At 55.5% G+C, this 22,378-nt stretch overlaps 2 protein-coding genes across 5 annotated transcripts; both read left to right on the plus strand.

Moving 5' to 3' along the window:
* Positions 1-1,700: 1,700 nt before the first annotated feature.
* Positions 1,701-13,355, plus strand: eif3c (eukaryotic translation initiation factor 3 subunit C). Of its 3 annotated transcripts, none has more exons than XM_031892579.1 (21): positions 1,701-1,722; positions 4,586-4,707; positions 4,804-4,869; positions 6,342-6,531; positions 6,615-6,740; positions 6,837-6,888; positions 7,231-7,340; positions 7,432-7,556; positions 8,322-8,493; positions 9,388-9,491; positions 9,626-9,767; positions 9,876-10,001; positions 10,100-10,193; positions 10,277-10,464; positions 10,573-10,797; positions 10,886-11,249; positions 11,686-11,845; positions 11,939-12,004; positions 12,091-12,178; positions 12,262-12,445; positions 13,169-13,355. In XM_031892579.1, the coding sequence occupies exons 2-21, from the start codon at positions 4,607-4,609 to the stop codon at positions 13,252-13,254; spliced, it is 2,769 nt and encodes a 922-aa protein (XP_031748439.1). In that variant the 5' UTR covers positions 1,701-1,722; positions 4,586-4,606; the 3' UTR covers positions 13,255-13,355.
* Positions 13,356-14,199: 844 nt separating this feature from the next.
* On the plus strand, positions 14,200-21,248 carry prodh2 (proline dehydrogenase 2). 2 transcript variants are annotated; one of them, XM_031892830.1, is made up of 10 exons: positions 14,200-14,493; positions 16,186-16,379; positions 16,617-16,737; positions 17,853-17,936; positions 18,858-18,938; positions 19,194-19,340; positions 19,431-19,597; positions 19,892-20,002; positions 20,086-20,174; positions 20,731-21,248. In XM_031892830.1, exons 1-10 carry the CDS (start codon positions 14,260-14,262, stop codon positions 20,898-20,900), a joined length of 1,398 nt encoding a protein of 465 aa, XP_031748690.1. In that variant the 5' UTR covers positions 14,200-14,259; the 3' UTR covers positions 20,901-21,248. The 2 variants fall into 2 exon arrangements, with proteins under 2 accessions (XP_031748690.1, XP_031748691.1); XM_031892831.1 differs by lacking the exon at positions 14,200-14,493 and adding an exon at positions 15,817-15,896.
* Positions 21,249-22,378: the final 1,130 nt, after the last annotated feature.

Here is a 22,378-nt window from a genome sequence, read left to right on the forward strand (position 1 = left end):
GGTATTGCCCCCCATGTTGGGATGGGGCAGGAGGAATGATAGGAAGAGTATCAGTGGGGCATGAGGAGGTGCTTTGGGTATTGCCCCCCATGTTGGGATGGGGCAGGAGGAATGATAGGAAGAGTATCAGTGGGGCATGGGGAGGTGCTTTGGGTATTGCCCCCCATGTTGGGATGGGGCAGGAGGAATGATAGGAAGAGTATCAGTGGGGCATGGGGAGGTGCTTTGGGTATTGCCCCCCATGTTGGGATGGGGCAGGAGGAATGATAGGAAGAGTATCAGAGGGGCTGAGGAGGTGCTTTGGGTATTGCCCCCCATGTTGGGATGGGGCAGGAGTAATGATAGGAAGAGTATCAGTGGGGCTGAGGAGGTGCTTTGGGTATTGCCCCCCATGTTGGGATGGGGCAGGAGTAATGATAGGAAGAGTATCAGTGGGGCATGGGGAGGTGCTTTGGGTATTGCCCCCCATGTTGGGATGGGGCAGGAGGAATGATAGGAAGAGTATCAGTGGGGCATGGGGAGGTGCTTTGGGTATTGCCCCCCATGTTGGGATGGGGCAGGAGGAATGATAGGAAGAGTATCAGAGGGGCTGAGGAGGTGCTTTGGGTATTGCCCCCCATGTTGGGATGGGGCAGGAGTAATGATAGGAAGAGTATCAGAGGGGCATGGGGAGATGCTTTGGGTATTGCCCCCCATGTTGGGATGGGGCAGGAGGAATGATAGGAAGAGTATTAGAGGGGCATGGGGAGGTGCTTTGGGTATTGCCCCCCATGTTGGGATGGGGCAGGAGGAATGATAGGAAGAGTATCAGAGGGGCATGGGGAGGTGCTTTGGGTATTGCCCCCCATGTTGGGATGGGGCAGGAGTAATGATAGGAAGAGTATCAGTGGGGCTGAGGAGGTGCTTTGGGTATTGCCCCCCATGTTGGGATGGGGCAGGAGGAATGATAGGAAGAGTATTAGAGGGGCATGGGGAGGTGCTTTGGGTATTGCCCCCCATGTTGGGATGGGGCAGGAGGAATGATAGGAAGAGTATCAGTGGGGCATGGGGAGATGCTTTGGGTATTGCCCCCCATGTTGGGATGGGGCAGGAGGAATGATAGGAAGAGTATCAGTGGGGCATGGGGAGGTGCTTTGGGTATTGCCCCCCATGTTGGGATGGGGCAGGAGGAATGATGGGAAGAGTATCAGAGGGGCATGGGGAGGTGCTTTGGGTATTGCCCCCCATGTTGGGATGGGGCAGGAGGAATGATGGGAAGAGTATCAGAGGGGCATGGGGAGGATACAGGGCAGGGAATATTGGGGCTAATCCCAAACGGTACATGTAATTACCCCTGGAGCAGTAGAGCCCTGGGGCAGGATACATATTATCCCCCCACACCTGCACTTACTACAATGTCTCCCATAGGCAGCAATGGAACAGCGCCCCCTGTCTGCTGAGGATGTGAGACAGGGGCGACAAATTGCACCCCCTTAATTCATTCTCCTGGGGGGGGGGCAATAGGCCTTCAGCAAATACCCCCCTCTCATTCCGGGCTTCAGCCTGGGGGGGGCAGTGTTCCCCCCATAGTCTCATTTACCCCTCGGACTGGTCCATTCCCTGTTTGTGGGGGTGCGCAGTTCCATTAGTTATTGTCTATACTGTCTCCCTATAAAAAGAGCAGCAGCACTGCCTCGCTTTACGGCAGCCGGAGTGTGGCGATACAAGCAGAGAGTCTCCCAGGTCAGATCAGACGCCAAACCCCAGTGATACGGGCTGGTTCCGAGTGGGAGGAGTGCGAATGTCCCAGCCCTGACCCACACTTGCTGGGAGCCATAACGAGTCTCAGGGACAGGGCACAAGGGCCCCACACACAAACGCAAGAGCCGCTAAAGATCTCACACTACAAGTTCCGGCATCCCTCAGCGGAATAACTGCGTGCTACCTGCGGCAACTCCTGCGCTTAGCATTCTGGGGGTTGTAGTTCTGGGGCGAAATCTACGTACTTCCGGTGCGAGTGATTTGCCGGGTTGGCGCATGCGTGCTGTAGACTTTACTTCTCTCTGCGCCTGCGCGGTGCTGCTCCTTTCCTGCCCGATTCCGAGCCGCGTTGCAGCGTGTGTGTGTGAGGGGTCGGTAAGTGCGGGGTCGGTAAGTGCGGGGCACACGGTGCAGGGAGGGGATTCGCACCGGGCCGAGGCCTTGTCTGTCTGCTCGGAACCCAAAGGGGCGAATGTACCGAGTGGCGCAGCGCTGTGCGGCTCCGTTAGGAACTTGCGCCGGAAAGGCCTCAGGGCACAGGGAGAGAATGGGGCAGATACGGGGAGGGGCCCTGGGGATACCGGGGGGGTAACAGGCATGGACGGGCCCCAGGGCCGCTGGGGGGGAAGGGCATAAAGCTTGGGGCCCTAGGGCCTGTGGGAGGGAACATGTAGGGGCCCCAAGGGATGCTGGGAAACTGGGGCAGACAGCTCTGTTGTACTATAGGGAGGCACTGGGCCCAGGAGCTTGCACTCTAAAGCCCCACAGGGATGGGCGAGTCCATATGGCAGCAGCCGTAGCGCAGTATGGACTTAGGGCCCCAAGGGATGCTGGGAAACTGGGACACACAGCTCTGTTGTACTATAGGGAGGCACTTGGCCCAGGAGCTTACACTCTAAAGCCCCACAGGGATGGGCGAGTCCATATGGCAGCAGCCGTAGCGCAGTACAGACTTAGGGCCCCAAGGGATGCTGGGAAACTGGGACACACAGCTCTGTTGTACTATAGGGAGGCACTTGGCCCAGGAGCTTGCACTCTAAAGCCCCACAGGGATGGGCGAGTCCATATGGCAGCAGCCGTAGCGCAGTATGGACTTAGGGCCCCAAGGGATGCTGGGAAACTGGGGCACACAGCTCTGTTGTACTATAGAGAGGCACTGGGCCCAGGAGCTTGCACTTTAAAGCACAGCAGGGATGGGTGAGTCCATATGGCAGCAGCCGTAGCGCAGTACAGACTTAGTGCCCCAAGGGATGCTGGGAAACTGGGACACACAGCTCTGTTGTACTATAGGGAGGCACTGGGCCCAGGAGCTTGCACTCTAAAGCCCCACAGGGATGGGTGAGTCCATATGGCAGCAGCAGCCGTAGCGCAGTACAGACTTAGGGCCCCAAGGGATGCTGGGAAACTGGGGCAGACAGCTCTTTGTTGTACTATAGGGAGGCACTGGGCCCAGGAGCTTGCACTCTAAAGCCCCACAGGGATGGGCGAGTCCATATTGCAGCATCCATAGGGCAGTACGGATTTAGGGCCCCAAGGGATGCTGGGAAACTGGGGCACACAGCTCTGTTGTACTATAGAGAGGCACTGGGCCCAGGAGCTTGCACTCTAAAGCCCCACAGGGATGGGTGAGTCCATATGGCAGCATTAGCCGTAGCGCAGTACAGACTTAGGGCCCCAAGGGATGCTGGGAAACTGGGACACACAGCTCTGTTGTACTATAGAGAGGCACTGGGCCCAGGAGCTTGCACTCTAAAGCCCCACAGGGATGGGTGAGTCCATATGGCAGCATTAGCCGTAGCGCAGTACAGACTAAGGGCCCCAAGGGATGCTGGGAAACTGGGGCAGACAGCTCTTTGTTGTACTATAGAGAGGCACTGGGCCCAGGAGCTTGCACTCTAAAGCCCCACAGGGATGGGGGAGTCCATATGGCAGCATTAGCCGTAGCGCAGTACAGACTTAGGGCCCCAAGGGATGCTGGGAAACTGGGACACACAGCTCTTTGTTGTACTATAGAGAGGCACTGGGCCCAGGAGCTTGCACTCTAAAGCCCCACAGGGATGGGTGAGTCCATATGGCAGCAGCCGTAGCGCAGTACAAAGTTAGGGCCCCAAGGGATGCTGGGAAACTGGGGCACACAGCTCTGTTGTACTATAGGGAGGCACTGGGCCCAGGAGCTTGCACTTTAAAGCACAGCAGGGATGGGTGAGTCCATATGGCAGCAGCCGTAGCGCAGTACAGACTTAGGGCCCCAAGGGATGCTGGGAAACTGGGGCAGAATTTTTTTTGTTCTATAGAGAGGCACTGGGCCCAGGAGCTTGCACTCTAAAGCAGCACAGGGATGGGTGAGTCCATATGGCAGCAGCCGTAGCGCAGTATGGACTTAGAGCCCCAAGGGATGCTGGGAAACTGGGACAGACAGCTCTGTTGTACTATAGAGAGGCACTGGGCCCAGGAGCTTGCACTCTAAAGCAGCACAGGGATGGGTGAGTCCATATGGCAGCAGCCGTAGCGCAGTATGGACTTAGAGCCCCAAGGGATGCTGGGAAACTGGGACAGACAGCTCTGTTGTACTATAGAGAGGCACTGGGCCCAGGAGCTTGCACTCTAAAGCCCCACAGGGATGGGTGAGTCCATATGGCAGCATTAGCCGTAGCGCAGTATGGACTTAGGGCCACAGGGGTCGGGACTGAGCGGAACCCATGTTTATTGGATCCAGGTACCGGTACTGTAACTGACAGTGTGGGGTGCTGGGAGTTGTAATTGCACAGGTAACAGTGACTGTGGGGGGGTCAGTCAGACAATTACCCACAATGCCTGCTGACAGTCTCTCTTGCTCCTCCCACAGTGACTCAGACCCACCGGCGCCATGTCGCGTTTCTTTGCCACCGGCTCAGACAGCGAATCAGAATCCTCGCTCTCCGGAGATGAGATCCTGCCCAAGCCCGTGGGGGGCACCTTCGGCAAACAGTAAGTGTCCCTGCCAGCGGGGAGTTGGTACCAGTCACATGACTCTGTGTCCCTAGAGGGGAATCCCGGGGGTCTGACTGTTGTGTCTCCCTACAGGCCCATCATTCTCAGCGATGATGAGGAGGACACCAAGCGAGTGGTGCGCAGCGCCAAGGATAAAAGGTAAGTTGTCCTTTATATGGGCGGGGGGGGTCCCCAAATAATGTGACCCCCAGAGTTCACTTGCCTGGGGGAATAGTGGGAGTTCTGTAAGGCAAATCCTCGCTGGAATTAAAGGGGGGGTCACCTTCAAGTTAACTTTTTAATGTTATAGAACGGCCGGTTCCAAACAGCTTTTCAATTGGTCTTCATTATTTATTTTTTTATAGTTTTTGAATTATTTGCTTCTTCTGCCTCTTCCCCGATTTCAAATGGGGGTCACTGACCCCAGCAACCGAAATCTATTGCTCTGTGAGGCTTCAGATTTGTTACTGTTACTTTTTATTCCTTATCTTTCTATTCAGCCCCTTCCCTATTCATATACCAGTCACTCTCTCAAACTACTCCCTGGTTACTAAGATAAATTGGACCCTAGCAACCAGATAAACTGAAAATTCCAAACTGGAGAGCTGTGGAACAAAAAAGTAGTCCCCGGCTCCTGGTGTAAATAGGGAATTCTGGGAGTTGTAGTTCCTGACTGCTGATGTAAATAAGGAATTGTGGGAGTTGTAGTTTCCGGCATCTGATGTAAATAAGGAATTGTGGGAGTTGTAGTTCCTGACTCCTGATGTAAATAAGGAATTGTGGGAGTTGTAGTTTCCGGCTTCTGATGTAAATAAGGAATTTTGGGAGTTGTAGTGCCCGGCTCCTGTTGTAAATAAGGAATTGTGGGAGTTGTAGTGCCCGGCTCCTGTTGTAAATAAGGAATTGTGGGAGTTGTAGTGCCCAACTCCTGATGTAAATAAGGAATTGTGGGAGTTGTAGTTCCCGGCTCCTGATGTAAATAAGGAATTGGGGGAGTTGTAGTTCCCGGCTCCTAATGTAAATAAGGAATTGGGGGAGTTGTAGTTTCCGGCTTCTGGTGTAAATAAGGAATTGTGGGAGTTGTAGTTCCTTAGGGAACCCTGGGAGTTGTAGTTCCTTAGGGAACCCTGGGAGTTGTAGTTCCTTAGGGAACCCTGGGAGTTGTAGTTCCTTAGGGAACCCTGGGAGTTGTAGTTCCCGGCTCCTGATGTAAATAAGGAATTGGGGGAGTTGTAGTTTCCGGCTTCTGGTGTAAATAAGGAATTGTGGGAGTTGTAGTTCCTTAGGGAACCCTGGGAGTTGTAGTTCCTTAGGGAACCCTGGGAGTTGTAGTTCCTTAGGGAACCCTGGGAGTTGTAGTTCCTTAGGGAACCCTGGGAGTTGTAGTTCCTTAGGGAACCCTGGGAGTTGTAGTTCCTTAGGGAACCCTGGGAGTTGTAGTTCCTTAGGGAACCCTGGGAGTTGTAGTTCCCGGCTCCTGATGTAAATAGGGAATTGTGGGAGTTGTAGTTCCCAGGCTCCTGATGTAAATAGGGAATTGTGGGAGTTGTAGTTCCCGGCTCCTGATGTGAATAAGGAATTGTGGGAGTTGTAGTTCGCTGAGACCCGGCTTTCCTTCCCGTTGGGCGCAGGTTCGAGGAACTGACCAACCTGATCAAGACCATCCGCAACGCCATGAAGATCCGGGACATGACCAAGTGCCTGGAGGAGTTTGAGCAGCTGGGCAAGGCTTTCATCAAGGCCAAGAACATCGTGGACAAGGAGGGGGTCCCTCGCTTCTACATCCGCCTACTCTCCGACCTCGAGGACTATCTCAATGAGGTGAGGGGGGCGCCAGCTGGGGGGGGTAACAGGCTAGCGGGAGGGTCACATGATCTAATATGGCTGCCGTCACGTTCCCGCAGCTCTGGGAGGACAAAGAGGGGAAGAAGAAGATGAACAAGAACAACGCCAAAGCGCTGAGCACCCTGCGCCAGAAGCTGAGGAAATACAACCGCGACTTTGAGGCGCCCATCGCTGCCTATAAACAGGTCTGATATTCCCCCGGGGGGGCTCCCTACACTGTGGCCCCTACTGAATCTATTCCCCCCATCAGTAACGCAAATCTAATCCTTCTGCCCCCCCAGAACCCCGAGGAATCTGCCGACGAAGATCAAGAGAAGGATGAAGACTCAGAGGGTAAGAAGTTCTGAGCTTTTACTTCCTAAAGCCTTAAAGGGAAACTAAACCCTGCTGCACAGAGTGAGGCATGCTGGGAGCTGTAGTCCAGCAACATCAGGGTTGTATTCTTAAAGCAATATTGCACAATAAAACTTTAGTTCCCCTTTAATCCCCATCATGTTCTCTGAACCGGTTCCTGCTCGTGTGATGGGCCGGAGTAGCGCCCGTAGGTTCTACGTGCTGAGCCCATAGAGACGGACTATATATCTGCCCCTTTGGCCCAGTAGCCCTTGGGTGGCCGGTAGCCCTTGGGTGCCCAGTAGCCCACGGGTCCCACTCACTATGGCGCTTGCCTTGCAGCTTCCTCCTCCAGTGACGATGACAGCGATGAAGGGATGAGCGCCAGCAAGTTCCTAAAGAAAGCCGACTCCGCCCCCCCGGAATCCCGCAGCAAGTTCCTCAAGAAAGAGGTGATTATTGCCCCACAGCAGCCGCTCCTTGTTGCCCCCAGACAGGTAGCTGAAGGGCAGTTTGGGAAATTAACTCTTTGTTTCTGCGCAGGAGGCAGAGGATGAGGAGTCGTCGTCGGATGATGAAGATTGGGGCTCCGACTCCGACGAATCTGATTCTGATGAATCCGATGACGAAAACAAATACACATCGATGGCCTCGCGCTTCTTGAAAAAGTGAGTAATGTGGGGGGCTTGAGGCGGGGGGCTTCTGGGCTGGGACGCAGGGGGCTTCTGGCAGGGAGGCTTCTGGCGGGGAGGTGGGGGGCATGCAGGGGGCTTCTGGGTGGGACACGGGGGGCTTCTGTCGGGGAGGCGGGGGGCTTCTGGGCTGGGACGCAGGGGGCTTCTGGCAGGGAGGTTTCTGGCGGGGAGGTGGGGGGCATGCAGGGTGCTTCTGGGTGGGACACGGGGGGCTTCTGTCGGGGAGGCGGGGGGCTTCTGGGCTGGGGCGCAGGGGGCTTCTGGCAGGGAGGCTTCTGGTGGGGAGGTGGGGGGCATGCAGGGGGCTTCTGGGTGGGACACGGGGGGCTTCTGTCGGGGAGGCGGGGGGCTTCTTGGCTGGGGCGCAGGGGGCTTCTGGCAGGGAGGCTTCTGGCGGGCAGGCGGGGGGCATGCAGGGGGTATGCAGGGGGCTTCTGGGTGGGACACGGGGGGCTTCTGGCGGGGAGGCAGGGAGCTTGAGACGGGGGCTTCTGGCTGGGACGCGGGGGGCTTCTGGCAGGGAGGCTTCTAGCGGGGAGGCGGGGGGCATGCAGGGGGCTTCTGGCTGGGACGCGGGGGGCTTCTGGCTTGGATGCAGGTGCATAGTATGAGGGGCCTCATTTAGGCCCAGGAACCACCCAGCTCTCTCTGCAGTCGGTTCAGCACAGGGCGGTTCTGGCTGCTTCCCATTAACCCATACTAAGCTGCTGCCTGTATCCCCCCCCCCCCCCCCCGTAGGACGGTAAATGAGGGCGACCGCCAGGCGGCGGAGAAGAAGAAAGAAGAGAAAGCCAAGAAGAAGCAGCACCGCAAAGTGAAGAGGAAGGATGAGGAGGGAGAGGAAGAAGAAGACGACAATGAAGGGGGAGGCGAGTGGGAAAAAGTCAAAGGAGGCGTCCCATTGGTTAAGGTGAGTAATGGCGCTAAATGTGCTGTTGCCCCTCTCTGCCCAGTGGCGACTCTCTCCGTTGCCCCTCTATGCCCAGTGATGTCTCTCTGTCGCCCCTCTCTGCCCAGTGATGTCTCTCTGTCGCCCCTCTCTGCCCAGTGATGTCTCTCCGTTCCCCTCTCTGCCCAGTGATGTCTCTCTGTTGCCCCTCTATGCCCAGTGGCTTGTCTCTCTGTTGCCCCTCTATGCCCAGTGGCTTGTCTCTCTGTTGCCCCTCTATGCCCAGTGGCTTGTCTCTCTGTTGCCCCTCTCTGCCCAGTGGCTTGTCTCTCTGTTGCCCCTCTCTGCCCAGTGGCGTCTCTCTGTTGCCCCTCTATGCCCAGTGGCGTGTCTCTGTCGCCCCTCTCTGCCCAGTGATGTCTCTCTGTCGCCCCTCTCTGCCCAGTGATGTCTCTCTGTTGCCCCTCTCTGCCCAGTGATGTCTCTCTGTCGCCCCTCTCTGCCCAGTGGCTTGTCTCTCTGTCGCCCCTCTCTGCCCAGTGATGTCTCTCTGTTGCCCCTCTCTGCCCAGTGATGTCTCTCTGTTGCCCCTCTCTGCCCAGTGATGTCTCTCTGTCGCCCCTCTCTGCCCAGTGGCTTGTCTCTCTGTTGCCCCTCTCTGCCCAGTGGCGTCTCTCTGTTGCCCCTCTCTGCCCAGTGGCGTCTCTGTTGCCCCTCTCTGCCCAGTGGCTTGTCTCTCTGTCGCCCCTCTCTGCCCAGTGGCTTGTCTCTCTGTCGCCCCTCTCTGCCCAGTGGCTTGTCTCTCTGTTGCCCCTCTCTGCCCAGTGGCGTCTCTCTGTTGCCCCTCTCTGCCCAGTGGCGTCTCTCTGTTGCCCCTCTCTGTCTTTATTTACCCTCCACCTCCTCTCGCTGCAGGAAAAGCCCAAGATGTTTGCTAAAGGCACAGAGATCACTCCGCCCATAGTTGTTAAGAAGCTGAATGAGATCCTTCAGGCCCGGGGCAAGAAGGGCACAGACAGGTGAGAGCTCATTGGCCGGTTGGGCATTGGTGACGGTGACTAAATGATTGGCTGTAGACCAGGAAACAAAAGTGTATGTGTCATTACTTGCCCCTGGCAGACGTCTGATTGCCCCATCCTGTCTCCCCCATTAGGGCCGCTCAGATCGACCTCCTCCATTTATTGGCCGGAATCGCCGAGGAGAATAATTTGGGCCAAGGAATCGCCGTCAAGATCAAGTTCAACATTGTGGCCTCCCTGTACGACTACAATACTAACCTGGCCACCTACATGAAGGTAAGAGGCCCCTTCTCTAGGGGCTACGGGGCCCTCGGGGGGGTGGGATTCGCTCTCTTGCTATTGGTCTGTGCCTCCCATGCTGACATTCTCGGCTCCTCCCCTCAGGCAGACATGTGGAAGAAGTGCTTGGACTCCATCCATGATCTCCTGGACATTCTCTTCGCCAACTCCAACATGTTTATCGGGGAGCACATCTCCGAGGATTCAGAGAATCTGAGCAACACGGACCAGGTACCAAACCCGCTTCATTGCCCCCCGGCACCAGGGACACGGGGTATGTTCTCTCTCTATAAAGAACTCTCTCACCCTTTGGTGTGTCTGTTTCGCAGCCCCTGCGCGTCCGTGGCTGTATCCTCACCCTCATCGAGAGGATGGACGAAGAGTTCACCAAGATCATGCAGAACACAGACCCCCACTCACAGGGTAGGTGGAGCTTCATTGGCTGGAGTGTGGGGGCGGGGTTGGTATCGGTATGTTGTACTTACCCCCCAGTTACCCCCCGTTAGAGTACGTGGACAACCTGAAGGACGAGGCGCGAGTGTGCGAGGTGATCGAGAGAGCCCAGAAGTACCTGCAGGAGAAGGGGAGCACGGAGGAGGTGTGCAGGGTCTACCTGAGGAGGATCATGCACACCTACTATAAGTTCGACTACAAGGCCCACCAGCGGCAGCTCAGCACCGGGCAGGAGTCCAAGGTAAGTCCCACCCACACCCCTAGGGGGCTCTCTACTTATGATGGGAGGAAGGGAGATGAAATCATCAGCAGGAGGAAGGTTCCCTGATGGAGTTGTTTTCACTTCCAGTCGGAGCAGGACCAGGCGGAGAACGAGGCGGAGGACAGTGCGATCCTTATGGACCGACTGTGCAAGTATATATACGCCAAGGACAGGACGGACCGAATCCGAACCTGCGCCATCTTGTGCCACATCTACCATCATGCACTGCACAACCGCTGGTTCCAGGCCCGTGACCTCATGCTGATGTCTCACCTGCAGGACAATATCCAACACGCAGACCCCCCCGTACAGGTAACGTGTACCCCCCCCCCCTCGCTGTGACTTGGGGTCACACCTTCCCGTCCGTGCCCTTCATCTCTTCCCCCTTATGTGTCTCCAGATCCTGTATAACCGCACCATGGTGCAGCTGGGCATCTGCGCCTTCCGGCAGGGCATGATCCGTGATGCCCACAACGCTCTGCTCGACATACAGTCAAGTGGCCGGGCCAAGGAGCTGCTGGGCCAGGGGCTTCTCATGAGGACCATGCAGGAGAGGAACCAGGAGCAGGAGAAGATAGAGAAGAGGCGGCAGATCCCGTTCCACATGCACATCAACCTGGAGCTGCTGGAGTGCGTCTACCTGGTGTCGGCCATGTTGCTGGAGATCCCTTACATGGCGGCACATGAGTTTGATGCCAGGAGGAGGATGATCAGCAAACAGTTTCACCACCAGCTCCGTGTGGGAGAGAGGCAACCGCTTCTAGGTGAGGATCAGAGGACCACCATGGTTCCATAGATGCCACCATGGACCTCTGTGGTTCCATAGATGCCACCATGGACCTCTGTGGTTCCACAGATGCCACCATGGACCTCTGTGGTTTCATAGATGCCACCATGGACCTCTGTGGTTTCATAGATGCCACTATGGACCTCTGTGGTTTCATAGATGCCACCATGGACCTCTGTGGTTTCATAGATGCCACCATGGACCTCCGTGGTTTCATAGATGCCACCATGGACCTCCGTGGTTTCATAGATGCCACCATGGACCTCCGTGGTTTCATAGATGCCACCATGGACCTCCGTGGTTTCATAGATGCCACCATGGACCTCCGTGGTTTCATAGATGCCACCAGGGACCTCCGTGGTTCCATAGTTGCCACCAGGGACCATGACCATGGCCTGTTTGCTTCTGTCCAGGGCCCCCGGAGAGCATGAGGGAACACGTAGTTGCTGCTTCCAAAGCCATGAAGATGGGAGACTGGAAGACCTGCAAGAACTTCATCATCAATGAGAAGATGAACGGGAAGGTGTGGGACCTATTCCCGGAGGCGGAGCGAGTGCGGAGCATGTTGATCAGGTGAGACGGGCGGTCGAGTGCTTGGTGGGTTCCTGGCTCTGTGAGGGAAGTGTAATTGCCCCCGGGCTCATTCTGACTCCATACCCTTTGTAGGAAGATCCAGGAAGAATCTCTGCGCACTTATCTCTTCACCTACAGCAGCGTCTACGACTCCATCAGGTGAGATTTCCTTGCCCTTCCCGTCCCACCTCTCGGCCCAGTGCCGCCATCTTGCTTTCTAGTGTACTAACCTCCTGCTCCCATAGGATGGGCATCCTGGGCGACATGTTCCAGCTGGAGATTCCCACAGTTCACAGCATCATTAGCAAGATGATTATTAACGAGGAGCTGATGGTGAGTTGTGTATAAGGGGCAGGAAGGATGTGCCACCAGTAGAGGGGGCCCCCCAGTAATGAGGTGTTCTCTCTCCCACCCAGGCATCGCTGGACCAGCCCACACAGACAGTGGTGATGCACGGCACAGAGCCCAGCTCCCTACAGAACACCGCCCTGCAATTGGCCGAGAAGCTTGGGAACCTGGTGGAAAACAATGAGAGGATATTTGACCACAAGCAGGGCAGTTATGGGGGCTACTTCAACAGAGGCGACAGAGGTGACAGAGGTAAATGTACCTTAGTTTTCAATATGGCTGTTCTACAGGTGATACTAGTGTTTCCTGTGGCAAAGTATGTCCTGCCCCTGAACAAAAAGAAAAGTATGCCCCACCCCTGAATAAACCAGAGGAAAGTATGTCCTGCCCCTGAATAAAGCTAGGAAAATAATGTCCAACCCCTGAATAAACCAGGGGAAAGTATGTCCTGCCCCTGAATAAAGCTAGGAAAATAATGTCCAACCCCTGAAAAAACCAGGGGAAAGTATGTCCTGCCCCTGAATAAAGCCAGGAAAATGTCCCACCCCTGAATAAAGCCAGGAAAATGTCCCGCCCCTGAATAAACCATAAGAAGCATGCCCCATCCCCGAATAAACTGTAAGAAGGATGCCACACCCCTGAACAAATAGCAAAGTATGTCCTGCCCCTGAAAAAACCAGGGGAAAGTATGTCCTGCCCATGAATGCCCCACCCCTGAATAAACCATAAGAAGAATGCCCCACCCCTGAATAAACCATAAGAAGAATGCCCCACCCCTGAATAAACCATAAGAAGGATGCTCCACCCCTGAACAAATAGCAAAGTATGTCTTGCCCCCTGAATTAACCATGGGAAAGGATGCCCTGCCCTTAAATGTTTTAGCCCCGCCCAAGTATCCCGCCGCTGTCCTGCTGCCCCAATAGACTATTTTTGCTCCGTGTAAGTTTTTCAGCAGATTATTTCTCTCCCCCCCAGACCAGAAGGATCAGTACCAGAGGAAAGAGGGCGGATACATGAGGAGGGGCTACAGGCGAGACCAACAGGGTCAGAGCAATTACTGATCGGCCAATCAGCATTCTGGCTCATTCCATGGAAGACTGCTCAGCAGCGCCACCTGGTGGTGTTTTATTTGTTATGTATTAATAAAGCGATTCTGCCGAGACCCAGCGCCTCCGTCATTGCGTCAGTCGCACCGATATATACAGGGGGGTTGGTACTCGGTACTTGTATATATGACTTCCTAAGGGCTTTGTGTTCAGCAGTGCTGGGCCGTGCAGTTGCACAACAACTATTGCTGCTTCATTCAGCACCAGTTTCTGCCCCTGTCGGTACTGACCCCCAAAGCAGAGCCGATTGTCGTGGGTAGAACCAGGCCGAATGTCCCAGTTTGTGCACCTCCCCCTGAGAGTGGCCCCACCTGTCTCCTGGGGGCCAGATGGGCGAGTTCCCACCCTTATTAAAGGGCCAGTACTGATTGTGTAGATTCCTTGCAGGGCCCCAATGCCCCTGGAGTGCAGCATTGTATGTATGGGAGCCCTAGTCTGACCAACCTGCTGCCCCTCCAGCTCTGGGGGTAAGTTGTAGTTCAGTAACCTGTGTGGCTGGGGGTCAGTTTGCCCCCCCCCGGGACAGTCTAAGTGAATATTAAACCTGCTAATTCCCAGCTCAGCACAATAGGAGTTAATTAGTTGCTGCCAGTTAATGGCAAACTGGCAGCGAGGGGGTAACCTGTCTAATTGGGCCCCAGAGTTCTGCACAAGAACCCCCGGATATGACTGGACTGGAACTCCCAGCACCCCCTGACAGTCTAGTGTAGTTCAACAACATCCTTGTGGCCGCAGGTGCCCGACGCTCTCAGAGTAACATGAGATTTGGGGTAATTTAGGGATAATCTGTTAAACTTTCACTCGCATTGATAAGGGGTCAGAGCCCAATGTACAGCTGCCGGCCCCCCGGCCTGATCTCTCTCTTCCTATTGGCCGGGGGCTGCCCGCCTCCTCTACTCACAGCCGCTTACACTTTATCTACTGATTATGTGAGCGACACGGGGCAGAGCGGCCGTCGACATGTGGCTCCTGGGCCGGTACCTGAGACTCGGGTCCCCTCGGATCTGCTCTGGGGTCTGCTCCTTAGTCCCACCCTCCTGCTCCCCGCACAGCACGGCGGCCCCCCGGGCACAGGGGCCCCTCACTTTCTCCGATGGCGGAGTCTTTAAACTGAAGAGCAACTGGGAAGTGGCCCGCGGGCTCCTCATATTTAGGGTGTGCTCATTCCCGAGTCTGGTCAGGCACTCAGAGAAGGTAGGTGGGCACTCAGGGAAGGTAGGTGGGCAGGGGATGGAGGGGTCTTACCCTCAGGTCTTCCACTCACTCATGAGTCTGGTCAGGCACTCAGAGAAGGTAGGTGGGCACTCAGGTAGGTGGGCAGGGGATGGAGGGGTCTTACCCTCAAGTCTTCCACTCACTCCTGAGTCTGGTCAGGCACTCAGAGAAGGTAGGTGGGCACTCTGGTAGGTGGGCAGGGGATGGAGGGGTCTCACCCTCAGGTCTTCCACTCACTTCCGAGTCTGGTCAGGCACTCAGAAGGTAGGTGGGCACTCAGGTAGGTGGGCAGGGGATGGAGGGGTCTTACCCTCAGATCTTCCACTCACTCATGAGTCTGGTCAGGCACTCAGAGAAGGTAGGTGGGCACTCAGGTAGGTGGGCAGGGGATGGAGGGGTCTTACCCTCAAGTCTTCCACTCACTCCTGAGTCTGGTCAGGCACTCAGAGAAGGTAGGTGGGCACTCTGGTAGGTGGGCAGGGGATGGAGGGGTCTCACCCTCAGGTCTTCCACTCACTTCCGAGTCTGGTCAGGCACTCAGAAGGTAGGTGGGCACTCAGGTAGGTGGGCAGGGGATGGAGGGGTCTTACCCTCAGATCTTCCACTCACTCATGAGTCTGGTCAGGCGCTCAGAATGTAGGTGGGCACTCAGGTAGGTGGGCAGGGGATGGAGGGGTCTTACCCTCAGGTCTTCCACTCACTCATGAGTCTGGTCAGGCACTCAGAGAAGGTAGGTGGGCACTCGGAGGTGGGCAGGGGATGAAGGGGTCTTACCCTTAGATCTTCCACTCACTCCCGAGTCTGGTCAGGCACTCAGAGAAGGTAGGTGGGCACTCAGGTAGGTGGGCAGGGGATGGAGGGGTCTTACCCTCAGGTCTTCCACTCACTTCTGAGTCTGGTCAGGCACTCAGAGAAGGTAGGTGGGCACTCTGGTAGGTGGGCAGGGGATGGAGGGGTCTCACCCTCAGGTCTTCCACTCACTTCCGAGTCTGGTCAGGCACTCAGAAGGTAGGTGGGCACTCAGGTAGGTGGGCAGGGGATGGAGGGGTCTTACCCTCAGATCTTCCACTCACTCATGAGTCTGGTCAGGCGCTCAGAATGTAGGTGGGCACTCAGGTAGGTGGGCAGGGGATGGAGGGGTCTTACCCTCAGGTCTTCCACTCACTCATGAGTCTGGTCAGGCACTCAGAGAATGTAGGTGGGCACTCTGGTAGGTGGGCAGGGGATGGGGGGGTCTTACCCTCAGATCTTCCACTCACTCCCGAGTCTGGTCAGGCACTCAGAGAAGGTAGGTGGGCACTCAGGTAGGTAGGCAGGGGATGGAGGGGTCTTACCCTCAGATCTTCCACTCACTCCCGAGTCTGGTCAGGCACTCAGAGAAGGTAGGTGGGCACTCAGGTAGGTGGGCAGGGGATGGAGGGGTCTTACCCTCAAGTCTTCCACTCACTCCTGAGTCTGGTCAGGCACTCAGGGAAGGTAGGTGGGCTGGGGATGGAGTAGTTGAGTCAGTAGTTCTATCCCCACCCAACTCCAGATGCCTCCATCCCTCATTGACCTTCCCACCATCTGCCATGCACAAAGGGCAAATATTTAGCTGGGGGTAGGGTGGTAGAGGCAGTTGCCCCGCCAGTGGGTATCTGCACCCCATAATTTGCCCCATGTCCCCTGCAGATGATGGCTGTCTCTCGTCGCCTCCTGGGTCGCCGTCTCTTTGAGTGGGGCATGAAGGGCTCGGTATATGGGCAGTTTGTAGCTGGAGAGACACTTCCAGAGATCCGAGAGTGCGTAGAGCGACTGAGACAGTTAGGCATCCGCCCCATGTTGGCCGTGCCCATCGAGGAAGATCTGGGCCAAGCCAAAAGCGGGTGAGTGACAACAAGACTGGTTCCACCTGCTGGTTACTCAGGGTATTGCAGCTGGAAGTAACATGGCAGCTCCATGGTCAGAAAAACTGCTTTTAAAGGGTAACTAAAGGCCTGCGTGTATTTTATTAGAACAGGGATCCTGATTTTATTGTAACCTTCAGGGCTCATCCCGGGGCCCCACATACTGGCCCCCGGCTGTCTGGCTCAGAAATAGGTTTCATATTGAGTCTCTTGCAGAGAGCGCTGGTACCAGCAGAATGAGACAGTCATGTTGGACTGCGTGGATCTCTCGGCCGCTGGGGGAGACCGACCCATGATGCAACTGAAAATAACTGCTCTCATGAGCGCTGACCTGTGTGTGAGTAGAGACTGAGCCCAACCTGACTGTCAGGCAGAGACTCCCAGAAGCAGGCAGCCACAGAGACTCCCAGAGGCAGGCAGCCACAGAGACTCCCAGAGACAGGCAGCCACAGAGACTCCCAGAGGCAGGCAGCCACAGAGACTCCCAGAGACAGGCAGCCACAGAGACTCCCAGAGGCAGGCAGCCACAGAGACTCCCAGAGGCAGGCAGCCACAGAGACTCCCAGAGGCAGGCAGCCACAGAGACTCCCAGAGGCAGGCAGCCACAGAGACTCCCAGAGGCAGGCAGAGACAGACAGGGGAGACAGAGAGGGTACAGGGGAGACAGAGAGGAGACAGAGAGGGTACAGAGGAGACAGAGAGGAGACAGAGAGGAGACAGAGAGGGTACAGAGGAGACAGAGAGGGTACGGGGGAGACAGAGAGGGTACGGGGGAGACAGAGAGGGTACGGGGGAGACAGAGAGGGTACGGGGGAGACAGAGAGGGTACGGGGAGACAGAAGGGAGACAGAGAGGGTACAGGGGGAGACAGAGAGGGTACAGGGGAGACAGAGAGGGTACAGGGGAGACAGAGAGGGTACAGGGAGACAGAGAGGGTACAGGGGAGACAGAGAGGGTACGGGGGAGACAGAGAGGGTACGGGGGAGACAGAGAGGGTACAGGGGAGACAGAGAGGGTACAGGGGAGACAGAGAGGGTACAGGGGAGACAGAGAGGGTACAGGGGAGACAGAGAGGGTACAGGGGGAGACAGAGAGGGTACAGGGGAGACAGAGAGGGTACGGGGGAGACAGAGAGGGTACGGGGGAGACAGAGAGGGTACAGGGGAGACAGAGAGGGTACAGGGGAGACAGAGAGGGTACAGGGGAGACAGAGAGGGTACAGGGGAGACAGAGAGGGTACGGGGGAGACAGAGAGGGTACAGGGGAGACAGAGAGGGTACAGGGGAGACAGAGAGGGTACAGGGAGCAGGATGGACCATGGGGAGAGTGTAAGGGGGGGGGGGGAGAGAAAAGACCTACAGTCTAGATACCCCCCCCCCCAATAACCGCTGATCTGATTTGTTCCCATTCGCTGAGAGACCCAATGAGATTAGATTTCCTCTCCCCCAACAGAAGTTGCTGTCTGTGCATCTGTCCCACCCGACCCACCGGCCCCAACTGTGTCCCACGAGGCTCGTGTCTATCATGGAGGGAGAGGTGAGTGCCCACTCAGCGTTGTGCCCACTCAGTGCTGCGCCCACTCAGCCCCTTCTCTTGGCTCCTTCTTCTCTCCTGCACTTGCCCATTGGCTGTGGGCTTGTGCCTTGGGGGCTGTTCTTTCTCTGACTTGCCCATTGGCTGTGGGCTTGTGCCTTGGGGGCTGTTCTTTCTCTGACTTGCCCATTGGCTGTGGGCTTGTGCCTCGGGGGCTGTTCTTTCTCTGACTTGCCCATTGGCTGTGGGCTTGTGCCTTGGGGGCTGTTCTTTCTCTGACTTGCCCATTGGCTATTGGCTTGTGCCTCGGGGGCTGTTCTTTCTCTGACTTGCCCATTGGCTGTGGGCTTGTGCCTTGGGGGCTGTTCTTTCTCTGACTTGCCCATTGGCTGTGGGCTTGTGCCTTGGGGGCTGTTCTTTCTCTGACTTGCCCATTGGCTGTGGGCTTGTGCCTTGGGGGCTGTTCTTTCTCTGACTTGCCCATTGGCTGTGGGCTTGTGCCTTGGGGGCTGTTCTTTCTCTGACTTGCCCATTGGCTATTGGCTTCTGCCTTGGGGCTGTTCTTTCTCTGACTTGCCCATTGGCTGTGGGCTTGTGCCTTGGGGGCTGTTCTTCCTCTGACTTGCCCATTGGCTGTGGGCTTGTGCCTTGGGGGCTGTTCTTCCTCTGACTTGCCCATTGGCTGTGGGCTTGTGCCTCGGGGGCTGTTCTTTCTCTGACTTGCCCATTGGCTATTGGCTTGTGCCTTGGGGCTGTTCTTTCTCTGACTTGCCCATTGGCTGTGGGCTTGTGCCTTGGGGGCTGTTCTTTCTCTGACTTGCCCATTGGCTGTGGGCTTGTGCCTTGGGGCTGTTCTTTCTCAGACTTGCCCATTGGCTGAGTGTTTAACCCTTCATGCCTGCCCCCCCACCCATTCTGTTGCAGGAATCCGCGTTTCCCTTCCTGTCGGAGGCGGAGAACACTCACTTGCGGAACTCGTTGCGCAGACTCAGCCGCATCGCCAAGGTACAAACATAAAGAATTGGACCTTTAGGGGCAGATTTATCCAAATGTGAGTTTAGAGCTTTGTACATAAAAACCCACGTTCCATTCATTCCTATGGGATGTATCAATGGGTGAAAGTTTTGCCCCGTTTGATAAATACGCTTCTAATGATCTTGATAAATCTGCCCCCTGCGTCCAACAGGGCCGGGGGTGGGCAGTTAGGGTGCAGGGAGTCCGACTCCCAGACATTTAACCCCATACACTTCTCTCTCCCAGCATGCAACAGCCAATAGGGTACGAGTCCTGGTGGATGCAGAATACACCTACATGAACCCCGCCCTCAGCTTGGTTACCATGGCAATGATGGCCCAGTGCAACCAATCAGAGCCTTGGATCTGGAATACCTACCAGTGTTACCTGAAGGTACGGGATAGGGGGAAGATTGTGCCAATTGGATAGTAGTGAGTGCAGTTCAGCAGGAACAGCCCCCAATCTGCCCTTATTTGCCCCCAGGACTCCTTCTCCCTCCTCTCCCTGGATCTGGGCAGAGCTGAGAGCCTGGGCCTGTGCTTTGGGGTGAAGTTGGTGCGCGGCGCCTACATGGACAAAGAGCGCAAATTGGCCCAACAGAAGGGTTACCCCGACCCCATCCAGCAGGACTGGGAAGCGACCAATCAAAGGTCAGGAGCAAGGGTCACATGGGCTATGTACATTGGGGGGGGCAAGGGTCACATGGGCTATGTACATTGGGGGGGGCAAGGGTCACATGGGCTATGTACATTAGGGGGGTTGGGGGGGAGCAGTCGCTATTTATTTTTCCAAAAATAGTTCTGCTGAATTCCATTGGGCCAGACAGGCCGTCAGACGGCTGCAGGGGTCATTATGTGACCCGGTTACACCGCGGAGCTGCCGGTACTGATAACCCCCCCAGGCCCATTTGTTTGGTGGTGCCAATCCCTGTTGTCTCCCCCCAGTTACCAGCGCTCCCTGGATAAGATGCTGGACTTGATAGGCCAGAACGGGCAGCGGTACAACCTGATCGTAGCCAGTCACAACGAGGAGTCGGTTCTGCACGCAGTCGCCAGGTAGGCGGGAAATCGTTATTACTGGTTCTGGTTCTGTTCCCTGTATGGACTGGGCTCATTGCAGAATTGTGCTTTGCTTGCAGGATGGCAGAACTTGGCATCGAGAGGGGCAGCGGGAGTGTGAGCTTCGGGCAGTTGCTGGGCATGTGTGACCATGTGTCCCTGACGCTGGGTAGGTTATAGTCATGTGACCCGAGCCGCCATCTTTCCATGGGCCTGGCGGGGCAAATACTGGTGCTCCTCACCTGCCCCAGCACAGGGCAACATCGGCCAATCAGAAAACTGACCAACATCCATGGTGTTGATCCATTGGTCGGGATTGGCCAGGCAGTGCTCCATGAGTCCATTGGTTTGTGTAGGACCAGCTGTAGATAAGCTCATTGGCCATTGGGTTGGACAAGCAGGTTGCCTTGTTTCCGTTCTCATTTGGCCACTTTATGGCCTAAAGTGCCCCCCTCTGGGCATTGATCCATTGATTGGGATTGGCCAGGCAGTGCTCCATGAGTCCATTGGTGCGTGTAGGACCAGCTGTAGATAGGCTCGTTGGCCATTGGGTTGGACAAGCAGGTTGCCTTTGTTCTGGTCTCATTTGGCCACTTTATGCCCTAAAGTGCCCCCCTCTGGGCATTAGGAACTCACTGAAATAAACACAAAGGGGCAGATATAAGTAGGGCCCAGTGGGTCCAGTTGAATTGCCCGTATGTGGCTAACTGGTTCCCTGTTCCCAGGCCAGGCCGGCTTCCTCGTCTACAAGTCTCTCCCCTATGGGAGCGTCAATTCCGTCCTCCCCTACTTGATCCGACGGGCCCAGGAGAACCAGAGCGTCCTGCAGGGGATCCGTAAGGAGAGGGACCTTCTACGCTGGGAGCTGAAGAGACGGCTGTTCAGGCAGCGCTAAATCGGTGAATGAGACCTACGCCGGGGACCAGAGACACCCAGAGATGGCGGAGAGACTGCCAACTGGGAGTAACTGGGGCTCCGGGGACCAGAGACACCCAGAGATGGCGGAGAGACTGCCAACTGGGAGTAACTGGGGCTTTAATGATACAGAATCCCAAGACTGACCCACAAACACTCATGTCTCTTATGTGACCCCCATATTTAACTCTCGGCCCCGAGACACCCACCCAAGCTCTGAGCCAATCAGCATGTAGAGTATATAGAGGCCCTTACTGTGTATTAATAGTTCCAGGCTGAAGTGTTGGGAACTGCGGTGCCCAAATAAATGTGGTGCAAAATGGCGGTACAAGTGGCGTCTGTCAGTAAAACACTGGTAGGGGGCTTGGGAGTCCCACAATTACCACCCAGAGGGGCTTTTATACCCACACAAATGCCCCTAGAGCAGAGCTGGCACTGACCCTGTGTGCTGGGGGCTCATTAGTTACAGGGGTGCAGGTAGGAAAGGTGCCACATGGGGGCGCCCAATTGCCTCATATCCATCTTCCAGTTTCTGCCTGGTTACTAGGGTGAGTGGGCCCTGGATACAGGATAAGCAGCACTGAGGACGGACTGCCCCAGAGAACCACTGCCTACGTAATGTAAAGGTAACTTCCCCTATAAATAATGGCTGCTCAGCAGGGCAGGGACACCCCAGTAATTCATGGGGTGCAAGGGAAGGCGCCATGGTCCCATGTCCCATACTGAATATACAGGAAACACAATTAGAAGCACCCATGGGTGCAGGACTCAAAAGAACAGGGTTTGGAGGCATAACAGCTATCTGGTTGCTAGGGTTCAACTTACCTTGGCAACCAGGGAGTGGTTTGGATGAGAGACGGGTTTATGAATAGGGGAGGGGCTGAATAGAAAGATAAGGAATAAAAAGTAACAATAACAATAAAACTGGAGCCTCACAGAGCAATAGGTTTTTGGTTGCTAGGGTCTAAGTTACCTTAGCAACCAGGGAGTGGTTTGAATGAGAGACAGGTATATGAATAGGGGAGGGGCTGAATAGAAAGATAAGGAATAAAAAGTAACAATAACAATAAAACTGGAGCCTCACAGAGCAATAGGTTTTTGGTTGCTAGGGTCTAAGTTACCTTAGCAACCAGGGAGTGGTTTGAATGAGAGACAGGTATATGAATAGGGGAGGGGCTGAATAGAAAGATAAGGAATAAAAAGTAACAATAACAATAAAACTGGAGCCTCACAGAGCAATAGGGTTTGGTTGCCGGGGTCAGTGACCCCCATTTGAAAGAGTTGGAAGAAGAAGGGAAATAATTCAAAAACGATAAGAAATAAATAATGAAATAAATAATGAAGACCAATGGAAAAGCCGCTTGGAATTCGTTCTATTACAAACTAAAAGTTTGAACTGAAGGCCATAGCCAGTTACATTGCTGAACTGCAATTCCCAGCATGCACTGAGAGCCCCAC

Source organism: Xenopus tropicalis, chromosome 9 (assembly GCF_000004195.4).
Source record: "Xenopus tropicalis strain Nigerian chromosome 9, UCB_Xtro_10.0, whole genome shotgun sequence".
In the NCBI taxonomy this organism is placed as follows: Eukaryota; Metazoa; Chordata; class Amphibia; order Anura; family Pipidae; genus Xenopus; species Xenopus tropicalis.

Excerpts from the sequence above, each read along its gene's own strand:
- eif3c (XM_031892579.1), top strand. The coding sequence starts at position 4,607 with ATGTCGCGTTTCTTTGCCACCGGCTCAGACAGCGAATCAGAATCCTCG. Across the intron at positions 9,768-9,875 it reads ACCTGGCCACCTACATGAAG|GCAGACATGTGGAAGAAGTG; the intron begins GTAAGAGGCCCC and ends TCCTCCCCTCAG. Across the intron at positions 10,194-10,276 it reads CACAGACCCCCACTCACAGG|AGTACGTGGACAACCTGAAG; the intron begins GTAGGTGGAGCT and ends ACCCCCCGTTAG.
- prodh2 (XM_031892830.1), top strand. The coding sequence starts at position 14,260 with ATGTGGCTCCTGGGCCGGTACCTGAGACTCGGGTCCCCTCGGATCTGC. Across the intron at positions 14,494-16,185 it reads TGGTCAGGCACTCAGAGAAG|ATGATGGCTGTCTCTCGTCG; the intron begins GTAGGTGGGCAC and ends TGTCCCCTGCAG. Across the intron at positions 16,380-16,616 it reads CTGGGCCAAGCCAAAAGCGG|AGAGCGCTGGTACCAGCAGA; the intron begins GTGAGTGACAAC and ends AGTCTCTTGCAG.